Genomic DNA, 25,649 nt, shown 5'->3' with positions numbered 1-25,649 from the left:
TAATAATCTTTGGTATTATTGGTGTTAATATTTATCTAAAATTGAGTATTTCAACTGATGGTAATGAAATGAAGGTGATTCATAAAATTTTTCCTTGCGTTTGATAATTCACAGTGTCCTGGTTTGTGGAAAACAAAATTTGGTAACCCTTGATAAAAGCAATATATGATAACTGTTACAGCTGTGTGAAGATAACAGTGGGTAGAAACTGAATTGTTTGGAAATGACAATAGACTAAAACAAGGGAGTGTGTTGTCACCTTTACTGTTCATAATGGTGATGGATGACATCGTAAAGTCAGCAAGGGAAAATTATAGAAGGGAAAGTATGAATGTAATGGTGTTTGCAGATGATGATGTGATCTGGGAGAAGATGAGGAGGTACAACAGCTGAATGTACTGAATAGAAGAAAAAGGAGGTATCCAAATTGGAGACAAGGAATTGGAAATAGTAGAACACTTCACATAGTCAATAAATTACTTTTTACATTTTTTTTTATTTTACAGAAAAGTACATCATTATAATTTATCACCATCACATCTCAGCCACCATGTACAGGCAGTTTTTATATGATGCCATTTAAGCTGCCTGTGCCTCAATTTTGACTCCACCAGATTTTTGTTGAGTGATCTCTGGGTGAATTTTTATTGATTTTGTTGAGAAAACACCAAATATGTCACCAGAGATCTTTTACATACCAACATCATACAACATGGCATGTCCAATGGACTCTCCTCTACCCTTAAAAAATCCAATTACATCTGCTGGATTTGAACCCGCAGTCATGGGATTCATAGGCTGACACTTTACCACTGATCCACAGGAGGAGCTCTTTCGGAAGTTGACTGATAGGAATTGAATAGGCCTGTGGTGCAGGTGTCCTCATTCTCTACCTCTGTTTCTGGTGAGGACTCATCAGCCACTTGATAATTAAATAATTAAAATTGAGTGCCAAATGTGTACCTGCATTTATGCGAGAGGAATAGAGATCAGTTTTAGCAGTTCAGAAAATTCTGAGAATTGTAATCTTTGTATATTGAGCAGCAAAAAGAAAAATCATAGCTCCAAGGTACCCGGCCGAAACTGCAGTCAGTCTTTGCAACCAAATGGCTTCCATTGAAGCTTTCTGGACTCATTTTCTCTCAGATGAGTTTCTGTAGGATCAGCCATGTATACAGAGATATTCCCTGGCAGTTATGGCAGTATATTGTTTTGTATATTTTATATAGTACCGGGCAAGTTGACCGTGCAGTTACTGTGAGCTTGCATCGAGGAGATATTGGGTTCAAATCCCACTGTCAGCAGCCCTGAAGATGGTTTTCGGTGATTTCCCATTTTCACACCAGGCAAATGCTGGGGCTGTACCTTAATTAAGGCCATGGCCGCTTTCTTCTCACTCATAGCCCTTTCCTATCCCATCATTGCCATAAGACCTATCTGTGTCAGTGCAGCATAAATCAAATTGTAAAAAATATATAATTATATAGTGAAGGTAACTCCATAAGTTCATAATATCAAAGCTGCCACATGGCATCTTGCAGGAGACCTTGGGACTACTTGAAGAAAATTAGAAAATTATGTAGGAAGACACTCCTATAAAAAGTTCTAGTTTTCTAAAAACCTTCAGACTGTATGCTTTCAAATGAGGGGTTATTTATTGAAATCTGTTCAGCTATTTTCTCAATGTTTCCATTATTGTAAAATGGCTTATCAAATTTGTATATAGTAAATATTGAATTATATATATATGTAGTAAAATGTGGCTCCAGCCAATTACTGACTTTGTAGTATTTGCATCCCTGCAACTGATCTCATCAGAATGATTTATTGACAGTCTGTTTTGACCTTATAGTAGTACTTTGACATAATAATCTTCTTTTCATTTTCAGTATCCCAGGGGAAGATCATGTTGTCTGAATCAGACTCTGACTCTGATGTTCTGTATGAAAATCTCAAGTGCAAGTTAAATGGTGATCTTAGAAATGGTCACAGCAAATCCCGGAATGGCTTCATAAAGGTAGGACGGCGCATCAAAACATGAATGTTGAAGAAGGTAATAAAGAGAAAAGTTGTTTTATTTCGTAAAGAAATACCATATGACTGAGAATGACTTTCCTAAGAAAGTTTGTAGTAGCTGATGAAGGATGGGTTTGTGCAGAAACTTGGTAATCATCACATACATACTACTGTACAATAGTGACATTAGGCGAAGCAAAGTGTTTATCTGAGTGTCGCACTGAAAACAAGAAACGTGTTTTGTTATTACTGCTGGTACAGCTATTTTTAACAGTATTAAACTAGATTCATGGTAGCTTTTAAGTATTTATCATTATCATATGTATTTTTGTTGAACAGTTTGCTTCTATCTAATATGATCATCATACCTGTTAAGACATGTAACAGAATACTGCTAGAGTTTATCTAGTTCTTAGATTAAGAACTGACCTCTGTTTTGTTCTCATTGCAAATATATCAAGATCATGGCTTTCTTATATATTTGATAGTGAGAAATGAGAGTTATTATTCTTATTTTATAATACTTTTTTAATGTTTTTCACCAAATACAGCGATGAAGAAAATTAAACAAAAGTATGTTGGAAGTTTTAATGAAGGATTGGATCATCTTTCCCATGAATATTCATGAAAATTTACCCTCTTCTTATTTACATCTCCTCATGAAATAGTAAGAGGGAAAAGTGACCTCCACGTACCGCTGTTACATGAAAAGCTATTATAATCTATTGTTGTAATAATTGGTTCAGTGAGGTAATGAATCAGTGATATTACTAATAGACATTGTGAAGAAGAATTGAGAGGCCTACTTCAAGAGGCTATAAATGAACCCGCCATTCTCTTTTAATTGCTAGTCACAGCAGGGACTTTCCATTATTATACTGCAGTCCCAGAAGATACCATAACCAACTAAACCGGAGGAATGAACCAAAATCTTGCTTTTAAAATTGCATTTGACTTCCTCAACATTGCCACGGACATTTTTTTTTTTAATTGACAAGTATTTGCTAGCTTTGCTGATGTTTTATAAAGTATGTATTTTATATAAATTACATTTATTCCAATATTGTGTTTTGAATGTATTTTTGTGTGTATTGTATATTACAAATTGCCATAAACATCGATTTGCCATGTACCTTATATTTTGGACAAAATTGTAAAAGTATATGTTCCGATGAAATAATTCTGAAATATATAACCTGATGTTAAATGTTGTATATATACCCAGAGTTTAGCTGTTTTTATTTCATAGCTATTGTTACATGAGAAAGAGTGTTATGATAAATGTGTATAATATAGATAGATACTGGTATATATATATAAAACCATTTTTAGTAAGGTTAATTTAGTGTATTTAACCAATTGGAGATGCTTTAGGACTGCTTTCCTAAGGTATGTCTGAAGTTTACATTCAAAGAATTATTTGTTAGGAATATTTGAGTACATTCTGTTACTGAAAGGGTATATATTCTGTACATGTTTCATGACATTATGCATAACATTTCATTTTATCATAATCTGTTAGAGTGAGATGATTTGGAGAAAGAATATATCTTAGAGACTCCTATATGGAGATCAAACTAGGATTAATATATTTTATAGCAACAGAAGTAGTGGAAATTCTGTTAAGTAGTATATCTTACATGAAATCCCCTTTATCCTATTTCTTGTGTATTTTTTGTTGAAGTTTGTGTATTCTATAAGGTTTCAGTGAACAATTGCAGTCATTGAAGACAGTTCATGAAATAGCTTATTTCTAATAATTAGGCCCTTGTCAATCCTTCTCAGTTTTGTCAACATAGGATAGTTAAAACTTAAAATCTATACAATTGGTTAAGTATGTCTTTCATTACCACTGTTGTCTAGCCTTATGAGTGTATGTATACCTCGGTTTTGCATATTTGTTGGTATATACTCTAGTACATTAGACATTGCATTGTTTAAGAACTTAACTTTTGTACTAAGTTCTTCTCCTGTTTCTGTCCCAGACCAGCTAGTGAGACATGTGGTTCCCTGAATCTTAAAAAGGGTATTGAAGTATTATTTTCTGTTGAATTAAATTAAAAGTTTGGTCCAGCTGTCAAAATACCAAGCTCTAATTTCCTATGTAAGTAGTAGTAGTAGAAGTGAAGTAGAAAAGTGAAGTGTGTAGTTAATGTCATGAAACAATGAGTTACATTGTTTAACATTGAAAAAAAAACTTGTTTCTTTGCAGTTGAAATTAATACTGTATTGTGGTCATGTAAAGGACTGCATTGTAAATCTCAAGCATACTCTTCATTCTATTGTATTTCTGTTGGATTTCTAGTTTGGTTCTTTTCCAATGTACAATAAAATTTATTCGTTTTGTCCTTCTGACCATTTTCACTGTACATAACAAAATAAATTCTATTGTAACTAGTAGACGTATCAGTTAATTAGGGGATTCGTATTTTTGTGTGTTCAGAAATATTGAACTATTTATAATTTCCACAGTCTGAATCTAAATGAAAACTGCTGTTATTGGAATGTTGGTGTGTAAAAGATTTATTTTAGTATGTATGTCTGACCCTTGTCCCATTTCTCTATGGGGTTGGGTATGAAGTAAGATGAATCTTCATTGCAAGTTTTCATGACCCAATGCCCTTCCTGATGTCAACATCATCAGAGGAGTTAATGAGATGAATGACGTGATATGATAGTAGTAAGGGGGAGGGTGAAACCCGGTATCGGCACATAACCTACCCCTGTCAAATAGCACCACTGTGTCAGACCATATTAACTCCATGCCTTAATGATTATGGCCTCCAGGCAAGCAAGATATTTTACATGAGATGTTCTGTGTTGATGGCATATTCCTCTCCAGTACTAATATGTGATGGCATGTGCTCTTTTCTGATATACCTCTCCACATCTAGCTGTGTATTTCATGTTATGAATTTTCTTCTTTTGAAAGAACCACCACCGGTCTTTATGTAATGTGCTGTTACATTGTTCAAACTTTAATATGATCAAATACTGTAGTAATATTAGAACTTTGTATTGTGAAAGACAAAGTTATCTGATCAAGTGAGTTGGCTACATGCATTGGCTGTTTGCTTCCATTTGGGAGATAGTGGATTCGAACCCCACTGTCTGCAGCCCTGAATATGGTTTTCCATGGTTTCCCATTTTAACACCAGGCATATGCTGGGGCTGTACCTTAATTAAGGCCACGATTGATTCCTTCCCAGTTCTAGCGCTATCATATGTCACAGTTGCCATAAGACATCTCTGAGTCATTGCAACATAAAACAAAAAGTAAAAAATTAAAATTTAGATTCTGTTAAAAAAATTTAAACATTTTTCCTGTCATATTTCTCTACCATCACACTCTTGTAAATGCTGCTTTTTAAGATGTAGGTTGTTTGTCTAACCCTTGTCCTGTTTTCCAACAGGGTCGGGTATGAGGTGAGATGAATCTGTCGTGGCGGGTTTTTATGACCGGATGCCCTTCCTGACGTCAACCTCATCAGAGGAGTTAATGAGATGAAATGAACGACGTGATATATGATAGTAGGGAGAGGGTGAAACCTGGTGCCGGCACGTAGCCTACTCCTGTCGAATAGCACCAAAGGGTCTGCTCGAGGCTTAACGTCCCCATCCGACGGACGGATCACCATCAACAGCGTCATATGCCCTCGCTCCATATGAGCACTGTGGAGAGGTTTGGAATTTAATCCAGGCTTTTGGTACGCAATCTAGTGATTGGAAATTGTATACCACCACCTCCCCTACCCTGCCGGCCAACATTCTGATGGTGAAATTTTTTCGACCAACGGGACTCGAACCGGCTAACCTTGGTGTCAGACCGTTTTAGACTTCAGCCCCTTAACGATCATGGCCACCAGGTGGGCTCTTTTTAAGATGTAGGTAATAGCTAAATTTTCTGTCATACTGATGTGCAATACTGAAAAAACACTCGCTTATCTGCAAAGAATATACAGGATGTATCCGTGATGATGATGCAAATTTTCAGGGATGATGGAGGATGGCAAATGGATCTATTTGAGATAAGGAACCATATTCCGGAAATGATAAGAGTCAAAAGTTAAGCAAAAATTCTACTCATTTAAGTCTGTTTACCTGCACAAGTTTCACAAGTTGCTCCATTTACAACAAATGCTTGAAATGGCATCCCCCTTAGTCAATGCAGGCATGGCATCATCGCACAAAGTTCTGTCGTACCCGCTCAAGTATCCCCGACGTCATTTGAACAGCGTCGCAGGCAGAGAGAATTCAGTCTCAACAGGTGTCTCATACACAAGGCTTTTCGCATCACCCCACAAGAAGATATCAAGTGGGGTGAGATCAGGTGAACGAGCTGGCCACGAAACAGGACCTCCTCTTCCTATCCACTTTACAGGGAATGTCTGATCCAAGTGTTCACGAACCCTCAGTCCAAAGTGAGATGGGACTTCATCATGTTGGAACAACATCCGTTGACGAAGGGCAAGTGGGATGTATTCCAGGAACGTGGGTAGTACATCTCTGAGCACCACTGTGTACACTGCTGCATTAGGCAGGGAGAAAAAAGAAATTATTGAAACGATGCATTCTTCTTCTTCTTCTTTGTTGTTTAGGCCTATTGAGGAAACAATTAATTATTAATAACTTCTGACACAAAAATGTTTTTGGACTACGGTTCCTTATCTCAAATTGATCCGTTTGCCATCCTCCATCGTTCCTGAAAGTTTGCAACGTCATCACGGATATATCCTATATTTAGAGTGTGTAATAGAAAGAAATATCTTACATTGTGTACAGTCTGTTTTTAAAAAACATTTGACTAAGTATGAAGCCCCAACCTTATTATTACAAGATGGAAATGGTGAATTAGCCCACAACAATCACAACAATGCACAAATTCTGACTAAATATTTCAAAATGCTCCTAAATTGTGAAGAACCAACAGAATTCCTTCACTTATATGTCAATACACTGATAACAACCCTAACAGAGAATATAAATCCTCCTACAGTAAAGAAAGTTTACACAGCACTGAATGACATGAAGAACTTTAAAGCACTTGGAGAAGATCAGACCTTTGCAGAAATTTGGAAATATGCTGGAAGTTCAGCAATAATTGCCCTTCATCAACAACTAGTCAACATCTGGATTACAGAAAAATTCCCAGAACATTGGACAACAGTCATCATCCATCCACCACATACAAAAGGGGATAAAACGGACCCTAATAACTACAGAATGATTTCACTCCAGGACATTACTTATAAAATTTTCTCTAGAATTATCCTCAATAGAATTAAATTACAACTTGATAATGAACTAGGAGAATATCAAGCAGGTTTCAGGCCTTTAGGGAGTTGCCATGACCAAATTATGAGCCTCAAACTGGTTATGGATTACAACAGAAAAAGAAATAGAGATATGGTGATGACATTTAGATTCAAGAAGGCCTACGATTGTATTCACAGGAAATCTTTATTAAAAATTTTACGACACATGAGATTACATTCTAAATTAGTAAGTGTGATAAAATTAACTCTTAGAGAGACCAAATCAAAAATAAAGTTTAGAGGCGAATTATCAGACCCATTCAAAGTAATTACTGGGTTACGTCAGGGTGATGGCTTATCACCATTACTATTTAATTGTGCACTAGAAATGGTAATGCGAGAATGGTTTGCTCTCCAAATATTAAAATAGGTAGGAAAATCCAAACAAATTGCCTTGGTTTTGCAGATGACATGGCGTTACTAGCCAAAGATTTAGATGAAGCAAAAACTCAAATATCAGAGCTTCACACCTTTGCAAATAAAATTGTCCTTAATTTGAGAAAACAGAAAATATGCTCCAAAAACCAACACCATTAAAAGAAGTACATATTAACGGTACTAAAATTAAAATGGTAACACAATTCAAATATATAGGTGAGTTAATAACAAATAATTTAAATGAAAAATCTTAAATTCAGATAAGGGCAAACAAGTTTTCTAAGGCACAAAAATTAACATGGGAAACTTGCAAAACGAAATGCTTATCCATTAATGCAAAAATCAAACATTACAATACAGTCATGAAGCCAGAAGCCACATATGCCGCAGAAACATTATTCCATCTAAACGAACATTTAAAGTTAAAAACTTCTTCTTAGTATTGTGATCTAAACAAACAATCCAAAACTGACAGATTACAGAAGATCGAAAGACGAATTAGAAGAACTTGTATCAATAAAAGCTATCAAAAAGATAGGCAATGGTGAAGAGTACCTAACAATGTTGTATATCAGAAATTAGAATCCATTACTGATACCATGCGCAAGAAAAGACTAGGGTACTTTGGCCACATCCTGAGAATGTCAAGATTCGAGACTTCTGAAACAGCTAGTGCAGTACAATCTTGCTTCAAAAAATACAACTGGATGCAGATAGATGAAAGAAATTAGGAAGGATTTGAAAGAAATTGGCCTGACACCGGATGACACTATGGATAAGGAGAAAGTAATCACAACACTTAAAAATATTACTTTACACTTACAAAGAAGAAAATCCCAACTAGAATATTCTCTACACAAGAAAGGGCAAGAATATAAATACGTATGAAGAAGTACTATGAGGACCGCAAGGCTCGGACAGTTCCTACCAAGAAATCGACAAACCAAAGGGTTGATTAGTGATCCAATGTGGTTTCAAAAGAAAAAGAAGAATGCTTTATAATACGTGTACTTCTTTCATTTCCATTCTTACAAGATAGTGATATCTACTTCGATCTTGGGAATTAACTAATTAATTTGTTTGAGAGATTAACTTTGGATATATTTTTTTAAATTTGGTTTATGTCACGCCGACACAGTGGGATCTTATGGTGACGATGGGATAGGAGTGGAAGTAAGCGGCCATGGCCTTAATTAAGGTACAGCCCCAGTATTTGCCTGGTGTGAAAATGGGAAACCGCGGAAAACAATCTTTAGGGATGCCGACAGTCTGGTTTGAACCCATTATCTCCCGGATGCAAGCTCACAACACTTTGGATGTTTTACAAGGGAGAACATACAATGTTTCAATTGGAGTATCAGTTGATTCACAGCTGTGAGAAGCCGAACTACTGCATTAGAGTTAAGGATGTTTGTACACTGATTGAGGGGCTTCAGAGCATATTTTATTGGTAGTTTAAGACTACCATAACTCATTAGAAAACAGTTAGAGCCTTTGTAAAGATGTTTATGTTGCATATGTCTGTGGTTTCTCATATAAACCAATAATAGTTGAAAGGACATCAAATATTTATTATAATTCTTATTACTATTAGCTCATGGATCTTGTCAATGAAAGGTTTGATTGATTGATTGATTGATTGATTGATTGATTGATTGATTGATTGATTGATTGATTGATTGATTGATTGATTGATTGGACAAGGTAATGGTACCATTACATTGAACTTTCATTTACAACCAAATACTTTCTAGTTACAGTAGCTATATGATTTGGGTCACATAGCTGTGAGCTTGCATTTGGGACAGAGTGGGTTCAAATCTCTTTGTTGACAACTCTGTAGATGGTTTTCCGTGGTTTTCCATTTTCACACTTGGCAAATGTTATGGTCGCATCCTTCGCTGTCCTAGCGCTATCCTATCCCCATCGTCAGAGTGTCGGTGCGACATAAAGCCAAATGTAAAAGAAAAATAAGTTTTTTGTGAAATATTCAGTTTCAGCAGGTGTGTCATCCAAAATATGCTTGTCATATTATATAGGGGATAATAAGATGTGCTGTATGCTGTGACCATTCCAGTGATTAATATTTAAGATACATGCCATACACTTCACGTGTAGTATGTTGTAGACATCATCATTTAAGTATTTTCTGGATCACTCACATCATCATCATCGTCATCATCCACTTCCCTCATCCAGTTTCTGCCAGGAGCATACTAAACAGATTTAGGCTGTGGAAAGGGTAATTTACGTACATTTATTTGTATTCCTTTGTATCCTTTATGTGTAAAATAGATATAATTTGATTGAGAGTGTCCATTCCAAAGAACTCAATGAATTTTATTTTCTTTGCATGATAGTGGGAAAATATACATACCTTACTTTTTAATAGTGTGAAACATGTTCTGTTGTGGACTTTCTTTTTATCTTCCCATAATTCATAGAAAGTTTATAAGTATAATTTTCTAGTCATTGCTCTTTTGGTGCTGTTATGTGTTGCTACGAATTAAATAAATGTATCTGGGTTTACAGTTCCTGACTTGAATTTCAAATTCAACAGTCTATAACAAATGAAGAGTGGTCAGTATTTGATAGGCTGATTAGTGGTGGCAGCTGTTGTCCTGTTCATAAACAAGTGAATTAGAGCAGAATCACTAATACTGAAAAGGACAAATAAACATAACTTATCTTAAAGAATACCTTAGCTATAAAGGATAGTATTTTGAGTCCATTTTTTCTAACTTCCACCGAATTTCAACACTATAGAGGTATATATCTTGTCACAAAGAACTATAGATTTTGCGAAAGAGTGTGAAAGTCATGTCTGACCATTGTGATTTGTTATAAGTTGTGGATCTTGGGAAGAAAAATTGTAAATAAGATAAAGAAAAATACAGTAAGAAAAACCACATCCCAGGGTACTTACTTTCATAGCCCAGAACACTAGATAAATTCCATAGTCACTGGTGTATAAATTGAAAGCTATAATTTCTGTCCTTTCTTTACTGTCATTCTTTTTTTTTTCAAAACTTTATTCAAACTTGTCCAAAGAAAACATGCTGTAGTTACAATGGTTTAAATGTCATTTATTTTTATAATTAAACTAAGCTACAAAAGAGAAAAGTGGGATACTTGGATGTAGTATTCATCAATAACCCTGCCAGTCTGGTGTCACTTAGTTGTTGCTGGGATTTTTTTGTATTTGTTGCACCTTCCTTATGATCTTGCATGTGTTTTTTATAATAGCTGGATCATAACTGGTTTTGACTAATTGCTTTAATAAATTATGTTCTGCTCCCGCAAGCAGATGGACAGATCTGAAAGGTAGTTCCATGCCTCTGTAGCCTATTCACTTTTTTTCTCTAAACCTTATGTCCTTCATTCTGAACTGAAATTGCTTAACTCAAATTATAACTATCAGGGGAGTATATTTTAAGACTTCATCGTGGAGTACCGAGGCATAGAAGCGCAGAGAAGTGGTGACAGCGAGCGCAGTGCCTGCAGTGGTGAACGGACGTAATCGTCTCAAAGAAGCGGCATGATTACACCTATAGAAACTAAACAGAACTGAACTCACCAGCTATACACATGCTGAGAATAAAATAAATCAATAAATAAATCAACTAGTAAATGAAAATAAACTCACCAGTATTTACAAAAGATGTTGAAAGTGATCTCCCTGAGCTGCGATGCAAACTTCACATCTTGTAATGAGATTTCGAAACACACTTCGTTTTTTCGTTCTCACACTTGGCTTTTTGTTTTCACTTGTAGATCCTGGCTATACTTGTATTCTCCACGAAGAAATGTAATGGATTTTTAAAACTTCACTCCATTTCCAGAAGCATGACAAATAGAACAACATTTAACAGTCTTCACAATTTTAAGCATTTCCTCCAGCTAACCAATAGTTGTATTAAATACAGTTGACCCACATCTGTTACAACTAAATTCATCCAAGATTGAAGCTATGTACATTTTAAACATAGATTTTCATTGCATTTGTTGATTGTATTTTATCTCAAGTTTTTATGTATCACTGTTTTTGTAAATGTCTTTCATCTTTTTGTTATTTTAGCTGCTCTAGGCTACAGCTTTTTAGACAGACCATTTATCAAATGGCAAATGTGTATTGAACAGGTGGACTTTCTCAGTTTAAATTCTTTTAGAATTTCATCTCAGATATTTAAAGTCAATATGGAACCAGAATGAAGTTCATTACTTATAATAATAATAATAATAATAATAATAATAATAATAATAATAATAATAATAATAATAATAATAATAATAATAATAATGAGGCATATAAAAATGCAAATTTGTTTTTAAATATTAAAATCAAAGTTGCTAAAATTGGTAAAGACATATTCTTTTCAAAACAGTGTCTTAAAGATAACCCCAAAATTCTTAAGTGCCAAACTCAACAAACACAAAATCACAAGTTGGGAACAAAAAACACAATCAAAAGTCTACACACTTTGTGCGTTCCATCAGTGTCCATGAACTGCAGTGTTCCTAATTTTGAATTCTAATTCTTCTGCAGTTCAAGGATTATTCCTGCTAACGTTTCCTTTGAAAAAACACAATCAAAAGTCTACACACTTTGTGCGTTCCATCAGTGTCCATGAACTGCAGTGTTCCTAATTTTGAATTCTAATTCTTCTGCAGTTCAAGGATTATTCCTGCTAACGTTTCCTTTGAGGTTTTCCCCATAGATAAAAGTCACTGGTGCTTAAATCAGGTGAACGAGGAGGCCATAAGCCTTTACTGATGATCTGATCATCATCGAACACTTCCTGCAACTGTCGCAAAGAGCTTAAGTGCCGAATGAGCTATCGCGCCATCCTTCTGGAAATAATCGTACCGTTCTTCTTCAGTCAGTTCAGCAAAAAATTGTTTGAGAATGTTGTGAATATAATGGTCGGAAATAATTGTGTCCTGAAAAAAATATAAAACCGATAATTTGTCAGGCACTAATAACGCATCATACACCCACTTTCACGTTGTGGAGAGGTATCGCTGTAAAATGTATCCCAGATCCTATTGTTCTGTAAATTGACATATCCACTTAAATGAAACCATGTTTCGTCACTCATAAAAAGAATGTTTGGATCCACGATACCATCATGAACACTATTCATTAGCCAATTGCAGAATCTTATTCTTGCAATGAAACCTGTAGTCTGTATATTATAGACTAACGAGTCCAGTGAGATCGTAAATGTAATAATTTTGTTACATTACGTGCTGATGAATGTGAAATACCTGTTTTCTCAGCTACTCCCTGAAGCCATTCATGTGGACAGACTTGCAGTCTTTCCTGTATATCTTCTGACATCTCTTGTGTGAGAGCTATTCTCCTTCATTGTTTTTTTTATTAGTTACGGAACCAGTACTATGCCACTTGTGAACAAATTGATGCACATAACGTTTTGATGGTACTGTAGAACCAGGGAACTATCTACAGAATTTTTGGAGGCACCTTTTAACTGGTTTCTTCTTCTTGTGCAAATAACACTCGATCAAAAATATTCTCTGCACTGTAGTATACTCGACAATCGTAATAACCTTACAACGCTCCTTTAAAAGTCCCATCGTTATTAGTGAACTGACCAACAGAGCTGTCAATACTTCTCATCACGCCGGGCTTGACACAAGCCATATTACACTTGCTTGGGGATTCTCACGGCTTGTGAGCAGGAGTGGGAAGTCTTAAACTTAACTCCCTGTACTTTGTAACTGTCAACAATAGATAGACTATATTGCCAATCAAGGCTTTCAAGGCCACAGATATCTATGAGAACCAAAAGAAAAGAACCTGATAACAGAGAAGGTTAGAAGGTTAGCAGTCCTTATTTATTAATAGAACGGAACTGATCATACGGTCTGCCACTGCTAAACAACTTCTTGGAAAAGTTGATGAGCCCAAATGACACATTCTGGGCAAAATGTTGCATACACACGCTCACTCACACAACCTAACAACCCAAAATCTTGCCGTGATTTTTCAAATATTTATCTTCTTCTGACTGTTATCAACAAAAGTATAAGATTTGTTTAAAGGTGGTTTACATGCCATAAATCCATATACTGAAACTGTATGATACCTCCTTCTAAGATGAATAATTATTACTTACTGTAGAATTAACAAAGTTATATTTCATATTTTATGGTGATGATTGTTTTAACAGGAAGTTCCTCTGTTAATACTGATCAGAAAGAAAAAGGAAGAGCTCTAACACTTCGAAGAATGAAAGTATTAGAAAAAGAAAGGGAAGGGCATGAAAATGAAAGACTCCCTAGGTCTCGCAAACCTAATACCATTGAGGTTGGAAAAGAACAAGGGTTGATCAAGGGAGGTCAGATAGGAAAGATGAAAGTGAGGAGCCTGGCACAAGTAAATGGAACCAATGCCAGACCCAGCTAGGAGAACTGTGGTTGCCAACACACGCTCCCAAGATAAAAGCCCTTGGGTCCCCATTTTGTCACCTTTTATAATGGGCAGGGGATACTGTGGATGTATTTCTTAGTACATTTATTCATAGTATTATAGCTTGGAACAAAAACAACTTTCATTGTTAACATTCACAGTATTCCCTTCCAGTGACATGGATCATGGTTCTCTGTAAAACATTAAGGATCTCTGTATAGTTTACAGTAGCTGGTCACTAGAGATAAGTTTATGATTTAAAATGTGTTTTTTAAGTAATGTTAAGAACTTTTTAAATATCATATAAAAGCTTTATTTGTAAACTCAAAATTATTACAAAAACTCACTGCTGGAATACATTAAGTAAAAGGACCAGTAATTGCATGAGATATTTTTCTATTATAAAATCATTGAACAATATAAAATCTTGATCCAATGCAGAAAATGTTCCCTTCTTGATAAATTCAAGCAGCTCTGTCATATGTACGTTGTGAAGATGTAGTCAGCATTTTCAAGATGAAATATGTTAGTTATTGAAAGTCAACAACATAGAAATGTTGTAACTTTTGATCCATGACCATTCTTTTATTCTCATTACCTGGGGCTGTAAAGATGAAACAAATTGGTTATTATTGAAAAATATTTTAATTCATTTAGGGTAACATGGGAATAATCTTCAGTGTTTGCTTGCCAGTTCATAATTCCTACTTCTGCGATTCAAAGTGTAAGTGTGGACTGATTGGTGATTGGTATGTTTTTGAAGTAATGCTGGAGATGTAATTGAAACTGTTTATTTTTCTGTACATCATTAATCTGGTGAAAAGTATCTTAAATCCATGTTATTGTTAATTGTGTGACAATGTGTCTGGGAGGTTAAGTTGCTAAAATTAAGGTGTATAAATCTCACTATTGCATTCATAAATGTTTTGCTATGAAGTTAAATGACTGGTTTTCATTTGTGATTTCCAATTGTATCTTCCTCTCTACAAATTTCTATTTCCTTTCTATCCAAATAAATTCAGTGTTCCTTATTTCCTAGTTGGCCAGACTTTTAAAAAGTATTTTCTAGAGGTGATCTTTGGAATCTTCTGTAGAGAAATTCTGATATACGAGGGCAAGTCAATAACTATCTGCAATTTTTCTCTAATCGTCTTTAGGTTGGCTCTATGGCATTGTGTGCTCACCAGCCGCTAGATAGCACCATTGTCTACGTCTGTGATAGGTTTTAGTGTTATCAGATCAGTACAGCTTGCGCTATTGCAGCATAAAAATGACCGCGCTACTCTCTGTTTGCACCAAGAAAGAACAGCGTTCCGTAATCTGTTTTTTTGTGGTCTGAGGGTGTACTAGGAGCGGAAATTCATAGAAGACTTTCAGCACAATACAGGGACAATGTTTTGCCACAGCACATGCTTCCATTCCATGCTCTGACATTTGCTGTCTGGTTCGAAGTGGTGAACCCATGTTTCATCTCCAGTAATGATCCGTTTCAGAAACGTTTCACCTTCTCGAACAGACTTTGTGAAAGTTAAGCTTGTTATGCATGATTTCATATGCAGAACCTTGGCTAATGTGCATATGGTTTGCCACATCACCAACAGTCACTTGTCTGTTGTTCAGGATTATATCACGCACTTGTTCAATATTGGCATCAGTTACGGGTCCAGATCTTTCCTCATCCTTCATGCTCGTACAACCTCTTTTGAACTGTTCAGTCCACTGGTAAACACTCTGCTGCGACAAAACATTGTCCCCGTATTGTGCTGAAAGTATTCTATGAATTTCTGCTCCTGGTACACTCTCAGACCACCAAAAACTGATTATGGAACGCTGTTCTTCCTTGGTGCAAACAGAGAGTGGCACGGCCATCTTTACATCGCAACAATGTAAGTTGTACTGATCTGATAATACTGAAATCTACCACAGACATAGACAACGGTGCCATATAGTGGCTGGTGAGCAAACAACACCATACAGCCAACCTAAAGACAATTAGAGCAAAATTGCAGATACTTACTGACTTGCCTATGTAGAAGTAACATGTTCAGTAATACAGAAACATGTTGATCTTTAAAGATCTACACACAAACAAGCAAAGAATGAACTCTCTCTTTGTAATTGATCATAGTTACATTAAATCATCATCTCCAGTTTTCTAGGTGTGGTGTAAGAGCACTTTCCATTTCTGTCTGCACAGGTATGTTCCTTCCTCTTTGACTTTACACCATTCTACTCTTCCTTCCAGATCTTTTATTTGAGATAACCATCTTGTCCTTGGCCTGCCTCTAGGTCACTTACGCTCCAGGTCACTTTCAGACCATTCTCTTGCTACTCTCTTTGGGTCCATTCTCTTCAAATAACCAAACCATTTCAATTTTGATGTTGGAAGAGTTGCACAAAGTGGTTCCATTTGGACATTTTTTTTTTTTTTTTGGATCATTTCATTTCTGATCTTGTCTTGTTTCGTTTTCTGAAGCATTGACCTCAGAAATTTTATTTCTGCAACCTGGAGCCTAGTATTATCCCTTCTGTTGATGGTGCAAGTTTCCAGTTCATATGTTGTTATTGGTATGAAGTAGGCTTGAAACAAAGGCACTTGACTGTCCCAAAGGAGGTTCCGTACTTGATGGTAAAAATAGGCTCCTTTCTCAAGTTCAGCTGAGCTTCAGCCATCTTGAGTTACAATGCTGCCAAGGTATTGGAAATGATCTTCTTTGAATTTCTTTCCATTCAGCAAAATGTTATGTGAAATGCTGGTCTTTAAATCCCAGAAATTGGGTTCCCTCTCAACTCAAGCCATCACATTCCAGAGTGCTTCTTTAGGACCAAATTACAACTCCCTAGCATCTCTAAAAACCATTTGCAATTAATGAAGTAACAGAAGGAATCAGACATTACAATGACAGAGGTGGAATGGGCAGTTAAGAAGTTGAAGATGGAAAAAGCTGTGGGAATAGATGAAGTAGTCATAGAAATGATCAAGGCTGCAGTACCAGCAGGTTATAGAATACTCAAGTGTATATGGAGAGAGAAAGAAATGCCTGGCAATTGGGGAAAAGGAGTTATAATAACAGTATTCAAGAAAGGAGATGTGCGTTTTTTTTTTTAATTTGTGTCAGAGGTACCAATATATACAAGCAAGTATTACAAGAAAAAAAAAAAATATATATATATATATATACAATATTTACACAAGTTGTGACCAGTATTTGGCTACATTGATTGCGTTGTTTCCAGCCAGTGCCAGTTCCAACCCTGTTCATGAATCTGGGCATAGACGACAGTTCAAGAGATGCCTAGAAGTCTGTTCCTCTCCATATTCTTACAATGAGTCCCCACCATGCACGATGCCCCATTTCATGAGATTGTCCTTAGATCTTGCAATGCCAGTGTGCAGTCTGTTTAAGGACTTCAATATGCACCATCCCTCTTCGTGACCAGGTGGCAACTTTCCTTCGCACGTTCCAGATGATCTGGGTATCTTTGTTTCCTGGCCTTTTTTTGGGTCAGAATCAAGTTGAGCAGAAGACTGTAGAAAACTCTTCCTGGACTTCTGTCAAGCTGGTGGTGGCTGATGTTCATGAAGGGATGTTGTAACTACTGAGGAATTGCCATAATCTCCCATGTTTCCAAGATAATGGAAGGATATTGAAAAGAAGGAATTAGAGAAAAGGTGGAAAGTCAACAAGAGGAACAATTGAATGGGTGCTCGCAAAAATGGGCTAACCAACATTTTGTCAGAACAGAGATAAATCTAACTGTTGCAAATGTCAAAAATAAAAAACTATACCATAAAAATAATACTTGTTTCATTATTTTATCTTGATATAGTACCTTTAAATTATCAATACCATATATTGGAACTGGATTAAAAATGAAAAGTGCTTGGAAAAATAGGAATATAAAAAAATGGAAGAAAATTTATTTCTGCGTTGATTTAGCTATAGTTAATACTTTACCTTAGATTAGTAACCAAACTTTATTTTATGATCATACAATACAAAAAGAGTGTTTTATGCAGTAAACTAGACATAAATATTCTTCAGACTTATTTTGGTCTAACTTTCCCACATGGGACGATCATCAGTCCTATGGGTCATATTCTAATGCATTGGAAAATGATTTCTCAGTCACTTCTTGGTAATTGCCAGCTGTCAGTTCTCTGTAATACTGATGATATCTTGCAGGGACATATTCAAGTAGCTCAAGCAAGTCCTTAAGCTTTGTTGGCTTTATTGGCCTTGTAACACTGTACTTAGGTGACAGCTGAATACTAGCAAGTGACGGCCGACCACCATTACTGTTCCTTTTGAGAAGGTCAACACAATCATATTCCTCAACAATACCATATGAATATTTTAAAAAATACTTAAATGGTTCATCTTTCTTAAATAGTATGCCTGGAACTTTACTAATTAGTACTATTTGCTTATTTACAGATTTCATTCTCTTGGCTACTTTTTCTAGCAAAGGTTGAGTGCTCACAAACTTATTGCTTGTCATTTTTACTTCTTGAAATGGTTTTCTTACTCTAGCTCTTTTTACTAAATCCATCCATTCATCTGGCACAAAAACACAAGAAATACCCACAGCCTCTAGCATACATAGGAATAAGGTTTGGTAACCTACATATACAGCAACGCCATCTTTACAGCCTCCTCCGTAAACGCCCGTTAGCCCAATTTTGCAATAACAAAATTGGTCTAAATAAAATGGCATAAAATTCAAAGCATTGTATCTCATCACACATGATTACCTCATGTTAGCCCAACTCACAGAATATAGTTTGAATCTTCCGCAATAGTTGGCAGCACATAACTCATTTTCTCCAAATTTGTTGGTTAGCCCGTTTTTGCTAGCACCCATTCGATTTAGATTCAGAAGTGGGGGTCAACAGTGAAACCCATTTTCATTCAGAGACAGATCATGGAAAAGAGCTGAGAGTATGAGAAGGATACAGTAATGACTTTTATAGACTTTGAAATAACAGACGACAGCATCCCCAAAACAAAAGTTTGGGAAAGCCAGGCACACAGGGGCATTGGTAAGGAGCTAATAACAATAATAAAAGCAATATATGATCTCATTCTATTTTAATTAAATTGTTTCTTTTTCAGATATACACAGGACTGCCATAAGTTGTCAGTACTTTTGATGCATGTAACTTCTAAATAAAACTATGCAAACCCATTAATATACATATATTCTGAAAAAACAGGGAAAAAAAAAAGCTACAGAATAAACATACTCTTATTCGAAATTATCAACATGTGCGGCAATACATCGGTGAAGACATGGAGGCCACTCATCAATAGATGCACGAACCATGTCCAGTGGATTATTTTTGACAGCTGACGTGATAGAATTTTTAACATCTCAATATTGCAATGCCGTTTTTGACATGTTATCACCTCGAGCTTCTTCCACAGAGAATAATCCAATGGATTGAAATCTGGACTTCCACTTCCACTAGGCCAGTCAGCAGCAGTGATGAACCGTTGGATATTGGTTGCTAATCACTGCTGTGTCATTTTTGCTTTGTGTGCAGGAGTGTTATCCTGCTGAAAAATTCACGATTTCCCATCAAACAGCTTTGAATTGATAATTGGTATCTCCTTTTCCAACGTTGTCTGGTAGACATCTGCAGAAGTCCTCCTTCATAAAAATGCACCTCCGATGCTCCCCGCCAGGAAACTGCTTGCCATACCCTGACAGAAGCAGGGTGATGTCCATGCTGCACGCATGGAACTTTCTCTCTTGCTTCTTTGGAGAACCGTGCATACACATGATCGTTTTGCTTGTTAAACGACTCTTCTACAGTGAATATTTTTTCATCTATAAATAGGATGTCACGGTACTGGCTGTCCCCATATATCGTTAACAAAGCCTGGGATCGAACGCAGCATATCTCCTTTAATTTTTCAGTTAGTAAATGCCATGTGTATCTTCTATATGCATCAACACGTAAATCATCCTTCAAAATATGACATAGTTCATGGAGATTTATTAATTTCACAAGACCAAATTGTTTGTTTAAGCAAAGGATTGCATCAAATCCTTGCACGAACAGCATTCCCAAATTCTTTTCTGCGCACACACCTAGGCCGGCCCAATCTGACGCAATCAACAGTTGCACCTGTTTGTTTTAACCATGCTATTGTCCAAAACACAAATAATTCATCAATACCAAGAGGTTTCAGCGTAGAAAAAATTTCCTCAGCTCGCTTTCTGTAACAAAATAACGCCAATACAGCGATATGATTCTCATACACTCCCCACTCCATCTTTCACTGCTGCCTGCTGTTGGCACACTGCAAGCCAGTTACTACAGAGTCATGAAGGTGACCTTGTGGACGACAACATACATCGTTGCCACGCTTCATTCTCAATTACCATATTACAGCGTGTTTAGATTTTTCAGACAGAACTTATGGCAGTAATGTGTAATTCTGTTACCATATTTTTTCTTTTTCAGGTAGTTTATAAATCTATTTATTTCATAATTAGTTTCATCAGACTGAAGAATCTAACAGTTACATACAAATGGTTTGGAATTGACAAGGGACTAAAACAAGGGAGTGTGCTGTCACCTTTACTGTTCATAATGATAATGGATGACATCGTAAAGGTAGCAAAAGAAGATTATAGAGGGGAAAGAATAAATGTAATGATGTTTACGGATGATGCGTGATCTGGGGAGAAGACGAGGAGGAGGTACAACAGCAGCTAAATGTACTGAATAAAAGGACTGAACAACAGGAGAATGAGGATCAACTTGGAGAAGAGCAAGACAATGGTGATGAGTAGAGGAAGTAAAAAAAAGGAAAAGGAGCTATCAAAATTGGAGACAAGGAACTGGAAATACTAGAACTCTTCAAATACTTGGGAAGTGAACTGACAGAAAATGGAAGACTGGATATGGAAAGTAGTAGGATACAACTGGGGAGTGCCTTCTACAACTAGGTCATCATCATCATCATCATCATCATCAGTGTCTCACTCCAGTTGCCCAGGTGTGGTTTCTACCACTAGGTACAGAGATTAAAATGGAATAAAGATGTACCACTTTAGGCTATTACTTATAATGATATATGCAGCAGAAACCTGGACAATGACTCAGAAAGATGAGAGTAGAGTACAGGCAGCTGAAATGAAATTCCTGAGGAGTATGGTATAGAAGACGAGGAGGGACAGAGTAAGAAATGAAGACATACAAAAAGGGCTAAATGTGCAAAATTTAAATTATAAATTGGAACAGAACAGATCAAGTTGGTTTGGACATGTCAAGCGGATGAAAGAAGAAAGGCAGATGACATGGTAGAGAGAATGAGGAAGACAAAGATTACAATGGATGGACTCTGTGAAGAACAGCATAGGACAATGGAACCTGAACTAGAACACAGTGTGGGATGAGGAATGGTGGAGAGGAACCCTATTTTCCTGTACCCGGTGTCAGCTCGAAAAGTATGATTATTACTAATGGACGAATAGCATCTTTCTCTCCTAGACTCTTCTTCAGTTATATCAAATTATTTCATAACTTTGATTTAAAAGTGAATAAGACATGTTTGTAATAAAAAGGGCTTTTTTTTTTTCCTTTCAGTTTATAACAATGTTTTCCAATTTCATTTTGTAGAACTACCTTCAGATTATCCCAGATGTTCCTACAGTCGCTGGACCCAGCTCATTTTGGCTGGAGTTTAAAAATGGAATGGTGCTAGTGGGCAAGTGTTCTTTTAAGGAGTGAAACAGTGTGTTTATCAGTCACTCTTTAACAAATTAAATGACAACAAAAAGAAAAATAAATGTATGTTTAAAAAATGGAAAATGAAAAGAAAAAAGAATATTTAAAACTGAAATTGAAACCAACACATCAAACAGGAATGAAAATTCCCCAAGTAAGTGCACACTTGAAATTTAGACCACTCTCACTCATAAAGCAAATGATGAGATCAGCAGTACTCTTGTCAATGGCTTGTATGAGATTTACTGCTTCCAGCATTTTAGGGTTTTCTCTTAATTCAGGGACACACATCAACTTATGAAAAGATCTTGCAGCTGGCCACTCCCTGGACTTTTGGATAGGTGGTGGTGATAAATAGAGGAAGTATAACTGGGCAACCATCCTTTATTAACACTAATCAGAGGGAAAAAATGGAAGAGGTCCAGCACTTCAAAAAATGAAAATATCAGCAAAAGAAAGGGAAGGACCATGAAGGGTATGAGAATGAAAGACTCTCAAAAACCTAATACCGACAGGGTCAGAAAATAACAAGATTTGACCAAGGGAAGTTGGATAGAAAAGACAAAGTCGACAAGCTTGACACAAGTGGAAGTAATGCCAGACTGAGCTAAGGGAATACTGTGGATTTTATTCGACTGCCCCCACCCACATGAGGGACGTTTGGATAATTTGGTGTCCCTGGGAATGAATATCCCTAGCAGGCACATCCATAATTTTGGCGTAACTGGGAATGAATATCCATAGTAGACACATCTGTAGGTCTTGGTGGCAGTTATACCACTTCTTTTGCAGCCTGGATTGCTAATTTGTTATCCACTATCCTGTGTAGCTAGGAAGCCATGGAAATGTGATTCTGGTACCAGTATCAAACAACCTGGGTAGGTCATAAATCTACTGTGCCAGCAAGTATTGGGAGAAACTGGTATCTATAAACTGCAATGAGCTTAAAGAGTCTGTATACCTAAGAAATTGGCTTCACTCGTGAGATAGCACAAAGTGCAGAAATTCGAAGATGGCTAAATACTTAACAGTATATATGCTACAGAGACTAGAAAGTGAGATGTTGGTGCAAACGTCGTCATAAAGAAATGAGCATCCAACATTCTTTCCTACCTTGGAGCTGTTTGTGAAGACAAGTTGTGCACCCAAATACTAGTGAATGATGCTTTGGAAATACCTCTGACAGACAGGAGCAGTTACTCAGTTGACAGATGTCAAAATGGAGTCCCAGAAATATGCAGGTATCTACCATTAGGATACTGTTTTGCAAGTAAAGCTCTGGGTCAAGGTGCAGTGATCAAAGTCAACAGAAGTGCACAATGTAGGGTTTTGCTGCTGAAAAACTAAAACCATTCCATAGAGCCCATCTGTCAGCTTGGTAACAACTTGCTGCAGGTCTCTCAACAAATGCTATCCTTCCAGGGCTGAAATGCAGGACTAACTCAGCAGCAGTAAACATGTCTGATAATGATTTCAAATAGTGCAACACTTGGCACATATCCCTGAGTCACTCCATTTTCTTTAACAGAATATCGAGAGTCCCTGCTCTGACTTGAATAGTTGGAGGGATATGAAAGTTCTTGATAAACTTGGCAGATTTTCTTGGAATTGCCATTGGTGAGGGGTGGAGATTATTCTACCCTGCCAGGTAATGTCATAAGGCGAATGTTTTTGATCTTTACTTGGCATGGGTATCATGGATTCTCTCACGCCATTGAGATGAAAATGCACCGTCACTTCATATTTTATTGAATAGGGTGAGGATATCGCCAAGACTTTGATCACTCAAATTTGGCTCCACAGCCATGTCCCTAAACAGCACTAAGGCACTTCATAATTCTTACTTCATGAAAGACACATTGTAGGAATACACAGTGTTAGAGGAGAAATGTAGATAGTGTATTGTAGATAGTGTATCACTACTTAGTGCTTTGTAGTCTTACTTCCCAGAGCTGGACATATCTGCTAAGTGTGACACAGAGGGATCAGTAACTATATCTCCATTAATGGAGACTCTGGGTACTGTAACTATAATTGAAAATCTGATGGTTCAGCAGAATTTTGTCCCCACTTGTGATGACAGAGTGTGTGCCATCATGGACAACACACACATTTGTTGCTGCCTTACTCTCTAGAATCAAATATCAGACTTTAATTAGCTGGTGCTTAACCTTTTCACTCCCACCTCCTTTTTAGCCTTATGCATGTCCCATACCAGATTTTCCTTGATGTTTCTACAATGTTTGAATTAGCCTAAAAATACGTTCTGTTTACACAGCTACTTAACAGTCATGAAATGGCAACATTGGCCAATAGTTCACTCTTTTATCGGAACTTGAAAATGGTGCATTAAATGTCTATAGCTTGTTTCACTGCAACTTTACTTCACTCATCATCACTCTGTAAAATTTCTAAAATATTATCTAACTTCATGTTTTCTTTACATATCTACACACGCATCTCAGAGGACAACTGCAAAACAAAAACAAACACAAAGCACATAATTATCGTCAAAATACAGTAAGGCAATTTATGAATCGTCCATCGTCTGAACAGAGCATGTGATGAACAACATAACTACAGCATCACAGTGTCAGACTGAACTCAGAAGTGAAGAAGAGCACATCGCTTGAAATCTGAGGTACTTGTGTTTGGGAGAGTGGGAGACATGTTGACACCCAAGTTAACTCGGACATGGGATGGAAAAGGTTAAATGTAATGTGGTTGGACACCACTGAGTGCCACTGATAATGCTTTAAGTCTGCTGATGATCTCGCATGGCTGCTGCAATGTCTTCAGTACACCACAGGATCTGCTTCTGGCGAGGTGCTCCAGAAGAGGAAGGTATGGTTTCCTCTGCAGCAGCTAAAATTCCATTCTTTATGGAACATACATTGATGAACTCGTATGTACTATCGACAAATATTGCACAAAACTCAGGCCAGTTAACCTTACAAAATAGCTAACACTTTGGTAGATGAGATATTTTGATCAAAGAAGAGGAGAACTATGGGGAAATGGTTATGATCACAAAGATCATTGTGTACTTCCCACCATAACAGGGAAGTAGTGCACATCCAGGTGTGAGAATGACTCATGTTCACTACTGAAGTGAGTAAGTTCCCCTGTGTTAAGCCCACAGACATCCAACTGATTGACTTACCATGTAAGCACATATGGATCACATAAAGGAAACGCATGATCCAAAATTTTCAGCTGCATCCTTTGTCATTGGAAGATAAACTAAGAAGTGTAACTGGATACTATTTTGTCCTCCAATGATGAAGGCTGCACATGAGCATTATTTATTGCTCAACTAAACAACAAATGAGGGCCTCTACAACAATTCATCAGTGCTTTCTCAATTTGATTTACTGAATACAGCACACACTAGTGCTTTTAATACCAGGTAACACGTCCCCTGTATGTCTGAATTCGTCTTGGCATGCTGTTCATTAATTCAAGGTAATGTTGGTCCAAATTGGTGATTCAGCATAGATCTTGCAGAGATGTTGGTGGACCGTGACGTCCATAAAGAGCGTTCTTTAATTTATCCCAGGCATGTTCAATAGGGTTCATCTCCGAGAAACATGGCAGCAACTCTAGTCAAGCGATATTGTGATTACGAAGGAAGTCATTAATAAGATAGATGTGATACAGTGTGACTATGGGTCAGAGGATGTCATCCCTGTATCGTACAGCCATGACATTCCTCTGCATGACTAGGAGTGGTGTATGGTGGCCTCACATATCGTCACCCCAA

General features: G+C 36.7%; 1 protein-coding gene across 2 annotated transcripts in view; it reads left to right on the top strand.

Moving 5' to 3' along the window:
- Positions 1-25,649, top strand: part of LOC136857652 (dyslexia-associated protein KIAA0319-like protein) — a 221,070-nt gene that overhangs the window by 157,847 nt on the left and 37,574 nt on the right. The window contains exon 18 of one of the 2 annotated variants that reach the window (XM_067136474.2): positions 1,890-2,017. In XM_067136474.2, the coding sequence (XP_066992575.2) occupies positions 1,890-2,017 (128 nt within the window). Of the gene's footprint in view, positions 1-1,889; positions 10,099-25,649 lie in introns of those variants that run through there. The other variant, XM_068225261.1, reaches the window with a different exon arrangement.

Source organism: Anabrus simplex, chromosome 1 (genome assembly GCF_040414725.1).
Source record: "Anabrus simplex isolate iqAnaSimp1 chromosome 1, ASM4041472v1, whole genome shotgun sequence".
Taxonomy (NCBI): Eukaryota; Metazoa; Arthropoda; class Insecta; order Orthoptera; family Tettigoniidae; genus Anabrus; species Anabrus simplex.
The sequence above is the reverse complement of the archived record's forward strand: the minus strand, read 5'-3'. Positions and strand labels throughout refer to the sequence as shown.